Source organism: Rattus norvegicus, chromosome 3 (assembly GCF_036323735.1).
Source record: "Rattus norvegicus strain BN/NHsdMcwi chromosome 3, GRCr8, whole genome shotgun sequence".
Classification (NCBI taxonomy): Eukaryota; Metazoa; Chordata; class Mammalia; order Rodentia; family Muridae; genus Rattus; species Rattus norvegicus.
The window spans coordinates 30,556,042-30,568,981 of record NC_086021.1 but is presented as its reverse complement, the minus strand read 5'-3'; the positions used below and the strand labels follow the sequence as shown (position 1 = coordinate 30,568,981).

General features: G+C 47.3%; 1 protein-coding gene across 7 annotated transcripts in view; it reads left to right on the top strand.

The window, feature by feature from the left end:
• The window catches only part of Abo (ABO, alpha 1-3-N-acetylgalactosaminyltransferase and alpha 1-3-galactosyltransferase), a 44,587-nt gene extending 35,777 nt beyond the window's left edge, over nt 1–8,810 (top strand). For 3 of the 7 annotated variants that reach the window (XM_063282945.1, XM_039104075.2, XM_063282944.1), the window contains 6 exons: nt 1,976–2,049; nt 2,478–2,547; nt 3,164–3,220; nt 4,977–5,012; nt 5,497–5,631; nt 7,635–8,810. In XM_063282945.1, coding sequence (XP_063139015.1) covers nt 7,684–8,322 — 639 coding nt within the window. In that variant the 5' untranslated portion in view covers nt 1,976–2,049; nt 2,478–2,547; nt 3,164–3,220; ... (1 more) ...; nt 5,497–5,631; nt 7,635–7,683 and the 3' untranslated portion in view covers nt 8,323–8,810. The remainder of the gene's footprint in view (nt 1–1,975; nt 2,050–2,477; nt 2,548–3,163; nt 3,221–4,976; nt 5,013–5,496; nt 5,632–7,634) is intronic. The other 4 variants (XM_063282943.1, XM_063282946.1, XM_063282947.1 and 1 more) reach the window with 2 other exon arrangements.
• The last annotated feature ends 4,130 nt before the right edge of the window (nt 8,811–12,940 follow it).

Sequence of the window (12,940 nt, the reverse complement as noted above, 5' to 3'; positions counted from 1 at the left end):
CCCTCTAGCTCCTCCTCTATTCCCCTCCTACCATCTGCAGCCATATTCCACATAAGGTTCCACACAAATGTGGTTCTTTTAAAACCCACTAAATCCACTTAGTACCACTTGTATGTGCCTGGATGTAGGGTCATCTATGGGAGCATGAGTAGCTTCTCAGGGGTTGTCTTCTTGAAGAAAGAGGACTCTTCCCTTCCCACAGTTGTGAGTTATAAATGGCTCCTTAGAGGTGGGACTTTGTGAACCCTTCAGAATCCATGCTGGGATTTTCAGTCAGTGGTTTTTAAGAAAGGTGAGTGTATGGTGTGTGTGTGTGTGTGTGTGTGTGTGTGTGTGTGTGTGTGTGTGTGTGTGTGTGTGTGTCTGTGCTTATGAGAGCCAGTACAAGGCATCAGGTGTCCTCCGTTATCACTTTCTAGTGATTCCTTTGAGGAAGGGGCTCTCTATCTTGAGACTCAGGTTTCTCAATTAGGCTGGAAGGCAACGAACCCCAGTTATTCTCCAAGAATTCACATGACCTTGTGGTGAGTCTGAACAGCATTGTGTTATATAAGCAGTCAGACAAGGCAGCACATGTGTCCCATGCCTACTATGTAGATGAGAAAGGAAATGTAGGGTCATAGACAGTAAGGGGGGTTGTTCAAAGTTTATCAAACTTTATCTAAAATGGGCACATTTTATTAGATAGAAATTATACTCTAAAGAAGTTTCTTTAATTTTGATTTTTAAGCTGGTGGCTCATATCTTCAGGAGGCAGAGACAGGTGGACCTCTCTGAGTTTGAGGCCAGCCTGCTCTGTAGGGTAAGTTCCAGAACAGCCAGGGCTATACAAAGAAGCCCTGTCTCAAATAATCATGAAGAAAGTACTTTTTTTCATCTTTTATTTTTACTTTATTTGTTTGTGTGTTTTGCCTGCATATATGTGTATCGTGTGTGTTCAGTGCCTGTGGAGGCCAGAAGAGGGCACTGGATACTGTGGGACTGGACTTAATGACAGTTGTGAGCTGACAGGTGGATGTGAACCTTGGTCCTCTGGAAGAGCAGTCCGTGCTCTTAACAGTAGAGCCATCTCTTCAGTCCAGAAATTAAAAAGGAGCAACTATTTCAAAATTGGACAAATTCTCCTGTCAGTTAGATTTCTCTACAGCTAAACTAGTAACTGTACAAGGGGGTGGAGTGGGCAGAACATAATGAGAACAAATAAAGTTTAAATATTGCCTTCTCATTATATGATTCTAGGATCCTTTAGAAATCAGGGGTCCTGGGCTGGAGAGATTGCTCAGTCGTTAAAGGCTAGACTCACAGCCAAAAATATAAGAAATCAGGGGTTCCATTATGAGGGGATTTGGAGACGTGGAGAGAAAAATCTAAGAAGTAACAAATGAGATGACTCTGGGGGTAAAGGTCGTTTTGGCTAAATATGATGACCTGAGTTCAATCCCTAGAACTCACATCATAAAAGGAGAAGTACGACCCCCCCCCCCCCCCCAACTTGTCCTCTGACCTCTCTGTGCTCTGTATCATTCACAGGTACACACACACACACACACACACACACACACACACACACACACTAAATAAATACAAAACTGTTTAATACAGATTACCACATCGGGTGGGTGAAAAGGGAAAGTTGCTGGCTGGGATGGGACATGTCCTGTGAGTGTGGGTGCCCATGAAGGTCAGAGGACAACCATGGGTATCCATCCTTGCCTTGTGTTTGTTTGAGGCAGGCTCTCTTCTCTTCTTCCTCACTGTATACGCCAGGCTAACTGGCCTGTGAGCTCTCATGAATTTTCCCACTTTCCTTTCCCACCTCATCGTAGGAGTGTTGGGATTACCTGGTGTCTGGTTTTTACTTAGGCTCTGGGGATAGGAACAAGGTCCTCATGCTTGTGTGGCTGTGGCAAAAACTTCACCCACAGAGCCTTCTCCAGAGCTGGCATATGAATCTATTTATATGTATGTCTTTTAGGACTATGTGGACTTGATTATGAGAACACATAACGTCGAGAGACATCGAAATCATCTGAAGTGTTGGGGGCATAGGTCAGTGGTAGAGCTCTTACCTAGTACACATCATCTCTGGGTTTCAACCTTCACACGTCAGAGAATTTCACTAGAATGAGCATTTGCTGTCCCTGTGGATGGGGTCAGAGGGGAACTGGTCCTAGCTTCCTGTAAAGGAGGCAGCAGTGACACCACGGTATTCATTTTGGTTTATTTCAGTTGACCATGGAGGGAGTGCTCAGAGTCATGAGGATGTGAGGGCCCAAGGGGCAGTCACGAGTGGGAAGTGATACCCTTCTTTCCTCTCTGTGCTCAGTGGTGCTGGAGCTCTAGCCAGAACTGGGGCTGCCTGAGATACAGTGGTGGCTGCAGGATACAGGATGACCTCTGAATCTCAGGACAGGCCTGGAGGGGAGTCAGGCCTGAGAAGCCAGTGAGTAACCAGATCCTGTTCTGCTGTTTTACAGGAAGACTGAAATGCTACTCCCTTCATCTTGGAATCCTTCCCCTCACGGTGCTCGTCTTAGTCTTCTTTTGGTAAGAAGCCAGTTTGGTAAGGGACAGCTGAGACCCTGATGGGGACAGTGAGCTGCATGCATTTCTACTACCACAGCAATGACGAGGGTGCTCTTGGCTTGGCACACACAGAGGCATGACCAGCTTTGCTTGTCCACATAGTGAAGCCTCTGATCCCCAGTGGGGAATGGGGCTGGACACCCAGTCTTTTGGTTAACTCTGAGGGTGGGCCTTGGGGAAAGAGAGGAGGGCAGGCCTGGTGGAGTTCAGCCCTCTCTCAATGTAAATGGTCCATGAACCCTCAGAGAGCAAGACACTGCCATGTCTACTGGGGCTTCTGTAGACAGCCAGGGAATACTCTTTGATATGGTCTTGGGTTGTAGGTGTCTGGCATGGAGTCAGGGCCGTCTGCAGCACCAGAGTTGTCCCTGTGCAGACCTTGTTCCTGGGCTCCTCTCTTGCCATCTTTTCTTCCAGTGGGGTCAGCCTGCTTTTCCCTGTTACCTGGCTCTGCACCTCCACTGGGATCTTCTGTGCTCACTGTGCTGGATTCAGTGGTGCATTTGGAGGGAAGGACAGAGAGCTGGTGTCAGGTCTGTGTCCTGAATAGCAGCCCCTGTGCATATCCTTCCCACAGCTTCGTGTGCCTGAGCCTCAGAAGCCAGGAATGGGGGCACCCAGGAGCTGTGAATAGGTGAGTGGGTATTGAGACACACACAGAGACACACACAGACACACAGATGTACATATGTGTATGTGTCATGTCTGTATGTGTGTATGTGTCATACGTATGTATGTATGTATGTGTGATCATGTGTAGGGGGATAGATTACTGGCTGGATGAAGTTTTTGGTCCATGGTGCTTTTGCCTCTGCTGCTCAGACCAGTTTCTGCTGCCCCCTGCTGTCTTAAATGGGCATCTGTGTTCTCTGACTTCGGCCTCATCCTCCCTCTGTACCTGCCTGGGCAGCTCCAAGAGCTTCTCTGCTCCTCACCCACCTTCCCAGCAGCCGGCTGAGGGCAATGCCTTTTCCCTTCTACAACCGGACCCACGCTGGAGACCCTCTCCATCCCACCAATTCCAGATCCTGTCAGTCTGTCTTTTGGGAAGGCATCCCCTGGCTTTGCCTGCTTTCCCGAGCCTTCTGTGGCCTTGCACCAGCCACATGCTTGTCTGTATTAAGCCTACTTTCCCGAGCCTTCTGTGGCCTTGCACCAGCCACATGCTTGTCTGTATTAAGCCTACTTTCCTTCTAGCAGCTAATGATCCTTCAGAACAGAAGGTAGGAGGATTTCTGAGATTGGATCCACCCTGTTGACACTCTCCAGCAGCCAGTCCCTCTGTGTTCCCTCCAATCCAAGTGTGCTGTTGAACTGGGGCTCTGGCCTTGGTTTTTGTCTATGCTGTGCTTCCAAGTAGACTACACAGCCTCCCTACCACCCTACATTCTTACTCCCGCCAGTTCCCTCTTGTGTCAGCTTTACACTCTGCAAAGCACTCACCTTCATTTGTCTTGGGACACAGTTCTACCTTTTATGGCGGCCTCTCTAGAGTGTTAACTGGGTGCTGCTGCAGCACCAGAGTTGTCCCAGTTATGGCTGCTGGAGAGTGTCAACAGGGTGCTCCAAATCTCAGAAATCCTCCTACCTTCTGTTCTGAAGGATCATTAGCTGCTAGAAGGAAAGTAGGCTTAATACCGTGCATCCCATGGTTTTAAGTGTGTGAGTGTGTTGCCTGCCTTTATGTCTGTATACCACATTTACGTCAGTGCCCAAACAGGCCAGAAAAGGGCCCGAGGTCCCCTGGAACTAGAATCAGACTGCTGTGGGTCTCCAGGTGAATGCTGGGAACTGAACTTAGCAATTCTGCAAGAGTATCCAGGGCTCTTACTGCCAAGCACCATTCTAGCCCTGCTCTCTGGTTTGCACACCATCATAGGGCATGCAGCTTGCTAGCAGAAGTGGTTTTCGTCCCTTGGGGATTGACATCTTTTGTGGGGACAGCTCACTGCCATACACTGGCCCAGGCCCTTTGTGGAAACACTTTACACTGATGATAGGACTGGTTCCTGACAAAGACAGAGGGCCAGGACCTATGCCACCAGCAGGGACAGGACCAAGGCAGGCTGCAGGCCCAGGTGGGGTGCTCAGCATCTCCCAGGGAGAGGTGTGTTCAGTTTCATCCAGCTTGTGAATTAAAGTAGTCCTTAGATCGCCCAGCCTTCAGCGGGGTAGGTGGCGGGACGTGTCAAGTGATTTCCTCTTTCTACCTTCTGTCAAGGAAGACTGTGATCTCCCTGCTTTGGTTCTTCCTTGGATCCCAGGATCATGAGCAGACAGGGTGGGTTGCTTACCACTGCTCACGAAGGTCTGTTGCCTGTGCATGGCAGCCAGGGACGTGCATCCCATAACCTTCCTGTCAACTTGGGTTCTGCTGTTTTCTTTTTCAGGAAGGCCTATCCCCAGCCAAGGGTACTGACACCCACGTGAGTAGATTTAGTCACTGCATGTGTAGAGCAGGAGTCCTAAAGGATGATGTGCTTGCCCCGGGGAATAGTTCAGTAGCATAACTGAAGGCCTGAGTTAGTCTCAGGAAAAAATTAAACTCAGGAAAAGCCCAAAGACCTGGTTATAATTCTCCTTGACCAACTTTCATCAGCTGTCTTAGGGTTGTTTGATTCAGGTCTGGGGCCCAGATCATCTTCTGTCTCTTCTTTCACATTTGGGCTCTTGCTCCTTATTTTCTGTTTCCGTCATCAGGGATTTTCAAGGCTGTGGAGGGAGATGTGGTGATGGTAAACCCAATGGCCTTTATGGCTGCAGTTGGAATAGTGAGAGTCGCTGCTGCTTGGTTGCACAACCCCATTCTGGGTGGGTGACCAGCCTTGGGGGCAGCTGCGGGTGTGGGATCTGAGACGGGTTCCTGCAGGCATGTTTGGTCACATCTTCCCGGTGGCTCTCTCCATGTAGTAGGACAGATGTTCTTGTCCTGACTCCTTGGCTGGCTCCCATCATCTGGGAGGGGACCTTCGACATTGACACACTGAATGAGCAGTTCAGGCTTCGGAACACCACGATCGGACTGACTGTGTTTGCCGTCAAAAAGTAAGCATCTTGGGATGGGGAGATGGATAGTGGGTAAAGCACTTGCCTCAGGAACATGAGGTCATGAGTTTTATCCCTAACACCCATGAAAACGCTGAGAATGGTGGCAGCACCTGTAATCTCAGATGTGGGGAGAGGGCAGAGACAAGTGGATCCAGCCTACTTGTTGGACAGACTAGCCAAACAGTGAGCTTTAGAGTCAATGAAGGGACCCTGTCTGAAGAACAGATAAGATGGATGACAAAAGATACACAAAGTCAACTTCTGGCCTTTACACATGCACACAGGCAGGTAAACATGAGAATATACAATACATGAGCGCCCTCACATATGCACACACAATGGTCAAGTGGAGGCGCAGTATACTAACCTCCGCGCTTGTATTTAGGATGAAGCAGGGGAGGGGTTTGTTCACTCTGCCACCTTCCTGAGCTCTGGTGGGCCAACAGGTGAAGGAAGCCGTCTCTGCCTCTTCCCAGAGCCCCAGGCCAGCTGCCCTTCCCACTGTGCTCTAAGCCAGGTGCCATTCACATCCCTCAGGCTCCACGGTGGCCTCTTCATCCATAGAGCTGGCAGGAAAGAACAGGAGGCCAGCAGAGCTATGGCCACCAATGTGCCCTCAGATGCAGGACAAGGTGACATCAAGGGTTGGGTGAAACATTTAACTTTCTCAGCCTTGGGGACCGTGGGTAGTAGTAGACCTGTGAAGCCCTGAGACGCCGGGTCAGGCTGACTTTAGGCCACAGGCAAGACCTGTGCCCTGTGGGAAGCAGGACAGGGCAGCATTACAGTGTGGAAGGCTGTGGGTGCTGAGAGAAGCCATTTGTGCACATGAGAAAGACATTGTGCTTCCCTGCAGTGCTGGGTGAGACCCAAGGATAGTTCTGAGTCCTTTGAACTAAACAGACTTGAGAGATGTTTAGGGATTGGTTGGAGGGATCTTAGGAACCTTGCGAATGTCTGGAGCACCTAGGAACCAAGGACTTCTTAGTAAGAAGACACAAACACAACCTTCTTTGGGTGCTGCTGAGTACATCAGCAAGAACCCTGTCAGGTGTGGGTAGCTGCTTTGTGGAAAGAAGGCCTCTGAAGGGATTAGCTGGGAACCCCATGGTCATCTGTATGCAGGGAAAACTGCTACTTGCTTGTTTCTGGCATTTAAGTGGGGGCTTTGCACATTTGCCAGGTGGGGACACATGGTCCTGGGGGTCATCCAGAGAGGGGCAGCCATATGAAGCAGGTGAAATCTTGGGCTGGGAGATGACTTAGAACCTGGGATCTAAGGCTTTTGTCCTTGGACCTAGGGTTTGTTTTAGGCTTCCCCTTGTTTTGTGGATGCCTTTCACCCTTTTCCAGTCTACCCTGTGAGACCAATTCTTGTTCTGGTGGAGTTCATGGGGGATGACTCTCAGGAACGTATGTGAGTTACCCAGTGCCTTTTCTAAACGTACTATATATCTTCTGAGGAGGAAGGTCTGGGATATGGAGACCAGTTGCTCTCCTGAGACAGGTCCCTGCAACATGCCACAGAGGAGGGGGTGCAGGTTCTGGCCCTTAAGTATCCATTCAGTTCCACTGGGGTTTGAAATGGGTCTCTATGAGTAGAGGCTCTGCTCAGGGTGGTGCAAGTGTATGAGGCATGGTGGGTACTGTGATGGAGCTGTCATTGTGGGAGGGTGTTTGTGGCAGACTCACAGAGAGGTGGCTTGCCACAGAGCTGCCAAGACAACAGATATCTGTGGCAGATATGCCTGGAACTCCAGTTGAGGAATCAGCCCTGCTGCCTGGCTTAAGGCTTCCAGGGTTCTAGCTCAGTGTTCCTTGTTAAGACGGTGCTGATGTTCCAGCCTTCTGCAGCAAACGAGGGTTAAGACAGCAGTGTAGCCAGGACAGAGGAAGGATCAAACCTCCAGGTAGCCTGGTTTCCACAGCCTGTCCCTGTGCACCGATAAGTTTTGTTTTAGCTGTGTTAAACCTCCATACCCCCATGTCCTCCCTTACAGGTATGTGGTGTTCCTGAAGCTCTTCCTGGAGACGGCAGAGCAGCACTTCATGGTGGGACACAAGGTCATCTACTATGTCTTCACTGACCGGCCAGCTGATGTCCCACAGGTGCCCCTGGGTGCAGGACGGCGGCTGGTGGTGCTAACTGTGCGCAACTACACCCGCTGGCAGGACGTGTCCATGCACAGGATGGAGGTGATCAGCCACTTCTCAGAGCAGCGCTTTCGGCATGAGGTGGACTACCTGGTGTGTGCAGATGTGGACATGAAGTTCAGGGACCACGTGGGTGTGGAGATTCTCTCAGCGCTCTTTGGCACCCTGCATCCTGGCTTCTACCGTAGCCGACGAGAGTCCTTTACCTATGAGCGCCGGCCACAGTCCCAGGCCTACATCCCCTGGGACCAGGGTGACTTTTACTATATGGGAGCCTTCTTTGGGGGGTCAGTGGTGGAGGTGCACCATCTCACCAAGGCCTGCCACCAGGCTATGGTGGAGGACCAGGCCAATGGCATTGAGGCCGTGTGGCATGACGAGAGCCATCTGAACAAGTACCTGCTATACCATAAGCCGACAAAGGTGCTGTCCCCAGAGTACATGTGGGACCAGCAGCTACTGGGCTGGCCCTCCATCATGAAGAAGCTGAGATATGTGGCCGTGCCCAAGAACCATCAGGCGATCAGGAACTGATAGCTGAATCCCTGTTGGAGAGGACAGGCCATAGCCAGGGGCACTCCAGCCTGTGCTGGAACTGAAAAGATTTGAGGGACAATTGTCACCCTCTATCCCACCTCAGAGTCCAGCAGGCCCAGTGTCACTTGGCTTACCACACACTTGAGTCCTGGAGTGGCAACCATCTTCAGCTCCACTATGTGTCCCTGAGCTCCTTGCATTGAGTGGCATGGTATATGGAATCTTCAGAACATGGAGAGAGTCTGTTACATAGTTAACTGAGGGTTGGTGCATCCTCCCTCAGGCTTGGTCCTTCCTCTTCAGGGAGGCTTGACAGAGGGCCCGTGCCCATAGGAACAGGCAGGAGGGCAGGGAGAGTCAGCCTGCAGTCCACAGAGGTGCTTATCTACCGTTCAGCTCATTCGGGGCAGATCACCGATCATTTTTGGTTTATTTGGGAATAGGTATCTATCCATTCCTGGGAATAAATGCATTTCTAGGTGATATAGGAAGTTTTTTGTTTCCTTTTTTCTTTTCGTGAGGTCCTTGGGATTGAACCTCATGGATGCTAGTCAGGTATGGTATCACTGAGGTGCTTTCCCTCGAGACTCCATATTAGAGGCACATGCTGACTGAACGTGCTGAGTCCACACCCACATGATCACTGAACATCTCCACACACCAGGTAATCCAGTATTTCTATACTCTGGCCTTCATTTAAAGTCTCCAATATAAAGGGATTGTAACTTTTTTCTTTTGTAGTGTTGCTATGAGACTCAGTTCCCAGCCTCAAAATTTACATTTTTGGGGGGCTATGGTGGGGTATTGCTGCTTGGTTTTTATTGATGCAGTCTAATAGTTCAAGCTGGTTTCAGCCTTACCGTGATGGCCTTTGAGCTCCTGATCCTCCTGCCTCTGCCTCTGGAGTGCTGGGATTCCAAACCACCATACCTTACTCTGCTGGAGTGTTTCTTTTCTCATCTTCCTTTGTACCTCTTTTTTTATTAGATAGTTTATGTATTTACATTTCAAATGTTATCCCCTTTTCCAGTCTGCTCCTCATGTCCTCTCCCCTTGCTTCTATGAGGATGCTTCCCCTCCCACCCACTCCCACCTCAACACCCTGGCATTCCCCTACACAATGGAAACATGGTCTCAGTTTTTCTAAAACCCCATTTATCTTGTTCCAAAATGGCTTCTGAGCACAGAAGTACTTTTGTGCTTGTTTGTTTTTCCATTTGAGAGCTTTATTTTTTGGTGACAGGATCCCTGTGTATCTCTACATCAGGATGGCCTGGAACTCAGAGATCCATCTCCCTCTGCTTGTCACCACACCTGACCAGAATATATTTTTAACTGTCTATTGATTCTTTGTGAATTTCACATCATGTGCCCCAATCCCACTCATCTCCCGGTCCCCCCACTGTTAGCCTGTCCTTTAGGCTCCACTCACCCGTTACTTAGCAACAGCTTGTATCTCCACTGCCAGGTACAAGTCAGGAGCCAGACCTATAAGAAAACCTCTCGTTACCCCTCTCCCTGTCATGTCACTGTCTAGTCTCCTGCTCTCTTCCTTGCTCTCTTTCTCTCCTCATCTGTCCTCATTTCTCTGCCTCTACCCCCTTTTCTGGGTCCCCTTCCCACCAATATACTTGGTTTTATTCTAATCCTGTCGCATAGCTAATTCCTCAGGGCCCCACCTTGGCTGGGCCCACCAAGGTGTTCCCTCCCACCACATCTGGTGCCTAAAGGCTCGGTGTTATAAAAGGCGCTGTCAGGCTCGACATTCGCTCACCAGTCCATCCACCAAAACAATTAGGAAAGCTTCCTTCCTTTTTTCTTTTTCCTGTTAAGATCTCCCAGATTCCCAGGGACTGACCTTTTCCTGTACAGATCTCCTCTGACACCCTCACATGCAGAGGCACTTTCGGCCGCAGCCCTTAAGCCTTACTTCAGTCCGACCCTCTTCGCCTGTGCCTATCTCATTACGCTTGGAGCTGCAGCTCTGCGATTTCCACAGGTCCTGCTGGGCTATTGCACCTCTTCCCGCTCTTCTCTTACTCAAATCTTTCCTGTGGATGGGACCCCTTTCTGGAACTTGGTCCTCTGCCTTCTGGCTTTTCAGAAGTCCTGGTACCAGGCCCAAGTCTCCTTAGCTGGGCTAAGCTCTGACCCCTGTTGAGTGCGTGATGATCTGCTGAATGATCGGTGTTTACATGGGATACCTCTTAAAAAAAATCTCAGTCCTCAATTTATTCACCTTTCCAATACAATTTCTACAAATAATACGAGCGATCGGGAAGTAGAAAGCGATTCTTTAAGCCCCGTCTCTTCCTGCCTGGTCTCACTCCTGAGAAGCATGGATCACTGTCCGACTTAATTCCAAATTCTACTGAGATCCATTCCCTCCACGCGGCACCGGGTCTCAGCTTGCCCGTGTGCACCCGCGTTTGTCACCCCACCCTCCAAGTTTTATTTCTGATTTCCCAATTCTCAAACAACTTTTATACTTAACTCCCTCTGCTTACCCTTAAACTTCTATTTCCTAAAATTTTTAAATCTAATTTCTTTCCATTCTGCTTATACAAAAAACTTTAACTGTGAAATAGCAATTATAAACTTTTTAATCCCAATTAACTGTTTATTATAGAAATCTCCTTCCAGACTAAGAAAACAGCAAGGCTTATATTTTAAATCAATATGGATTTTTGTATGATAAAAATTTAAAGTTTTATATATGTTATATATAGTATATATCATTATATATGAAAGATTTATTATTTATTTATTTTATGTATGAATACACTGTCTTCATGACATGTAGCTGTCTTCAGACACACCAGAAGAGGGCATCAGATTCCATTAAAGATGGTTGTGAGCCACCATGTGGTTGCTAGGAATTGAACTCAGGACCTCTGGAAGAGCAGTCAGTGCTTTAACCACTGAGCCATCTCTCCAGCCCTCAAAGTTATATTTGTACAACAGTCTATGTATACAATTTAACCTGGTTTAAAATGTTTCTTATATGATGATAAAATTTTAAGATCATAGAGGTCCATCCAGATTAACAAAAGCTAATTTAATGTGCGTCTAACCATCTGTCTCTTTGTTAGCACAAAGCCAATGCATGCTTGGGTAAATGAATGCTGTTCTTTTCAGATGCTGTTTAAACATATAGAAGCTTAAAATTATTTAGTACTGTTGTACTGCTCTTTTATGGTGTTTTAAAAATATGTTATTGCTCACCATTTTCAAACTCAAATATGTTTTTAAAGTCCAGGCCAAAACAGTAATTAAAATCTCATGTTCAGGTAATCTTTTTTTTTTTTAAAGATTTATTCATTTATTATATATAAGTACACTGTAACTGTCTTCAGATACACCAGAAGAGGGCATCAGATCTCTTTACAGATGGTTGTGAGCCACCATGTGGTTGCTGGGAATTGAACTCAGGACCTCTGGAAGAGCAGTCGGGGCTCTTAACCACTGAGCCATCTCTCCAGCCCATGTTCAGGTAATCTTAAGACACATGACATCCATCCTAGAATGTAACCAACCAATGACCAGTTGCGATCTTTGCTAAAGGCTGGGAAAGGCAGAGCTGTAGCCTCACCGCCATCTTGGTTGAAGTCAGTCACATCTTTGTTGTGGGAAGTCCTCAATTCATTGACGTCTTGCTTAAGTGCAGCAACTGGTGACTTAAACAGACTAGGAATGGAGGCCACCAAAGATACTTTAGATTCTTATAGGACCTCTATCCTGTCTGGGTAAATTGTCACAATGTTGCTCTATGTTTTCAGTCTTTAAAAGATTGTTTATTTTAATATCACTTTAGAGGTTTACAACATTAAAAGGTATAAAGATCACTGCCTTAAAGATGGTTAGCCTTGTATTTGCTGTTATTTTATAATGTAGCTTTGTACTTTTATAAGCTATAGATACACCATGTAATAAGCTATAGATACATCATGGGAAGATTAAAGTTTCTCAATCACTTTGTAAACTATGCTTATAAATGTAAAAGTTTTGTTTTGATACTAAATTAGCTTTAACTCAAAAATCATAATTTTTAAAGCTCCAATCTAACAGGCTTTGGTTTCAAAAGTTACTATTACAGGCTTTAGTCTCAAAAGTTACAGAAACACTTATAGTCTCATAAAAGCTACTATAATTAAAAATACAAGTTGATAGTCAGTAACCCTATAAATGGCCATATTCTCTAATTTGTTCAAAATGTAGTTAAAGCCATGCTTAGAATCAATGCAGCTAATTAGAATATTAAGCTTTAGTCTCCTGTTTTGTATTTGCTCGTTACAGCTAGAGCAGATAACTAAAATCAGACACAGATTGTCTAGCTCAGACATGCTCAATTGTTACTAGCTCTCAATCCTGTCAGAGAGCTGCTGAATATGGCATTAAATGTGTAAGCTTATGATGACAGAGACTCCCAAGGTCTCCAAGAAGATATGGGCACAGTGACAAAGGATTCTGCCTGGATTGTAGTACACCAAGCATCAGACAACACTATTTCAATACCTTGCCCACTGCTAGGGCTTGGCCTCAACTGTGGACAGAGGATACCCAGAGAATTGAATGTCTCATATTGCCTAAGTCAAGGTGATGCCATTTCTCCCGT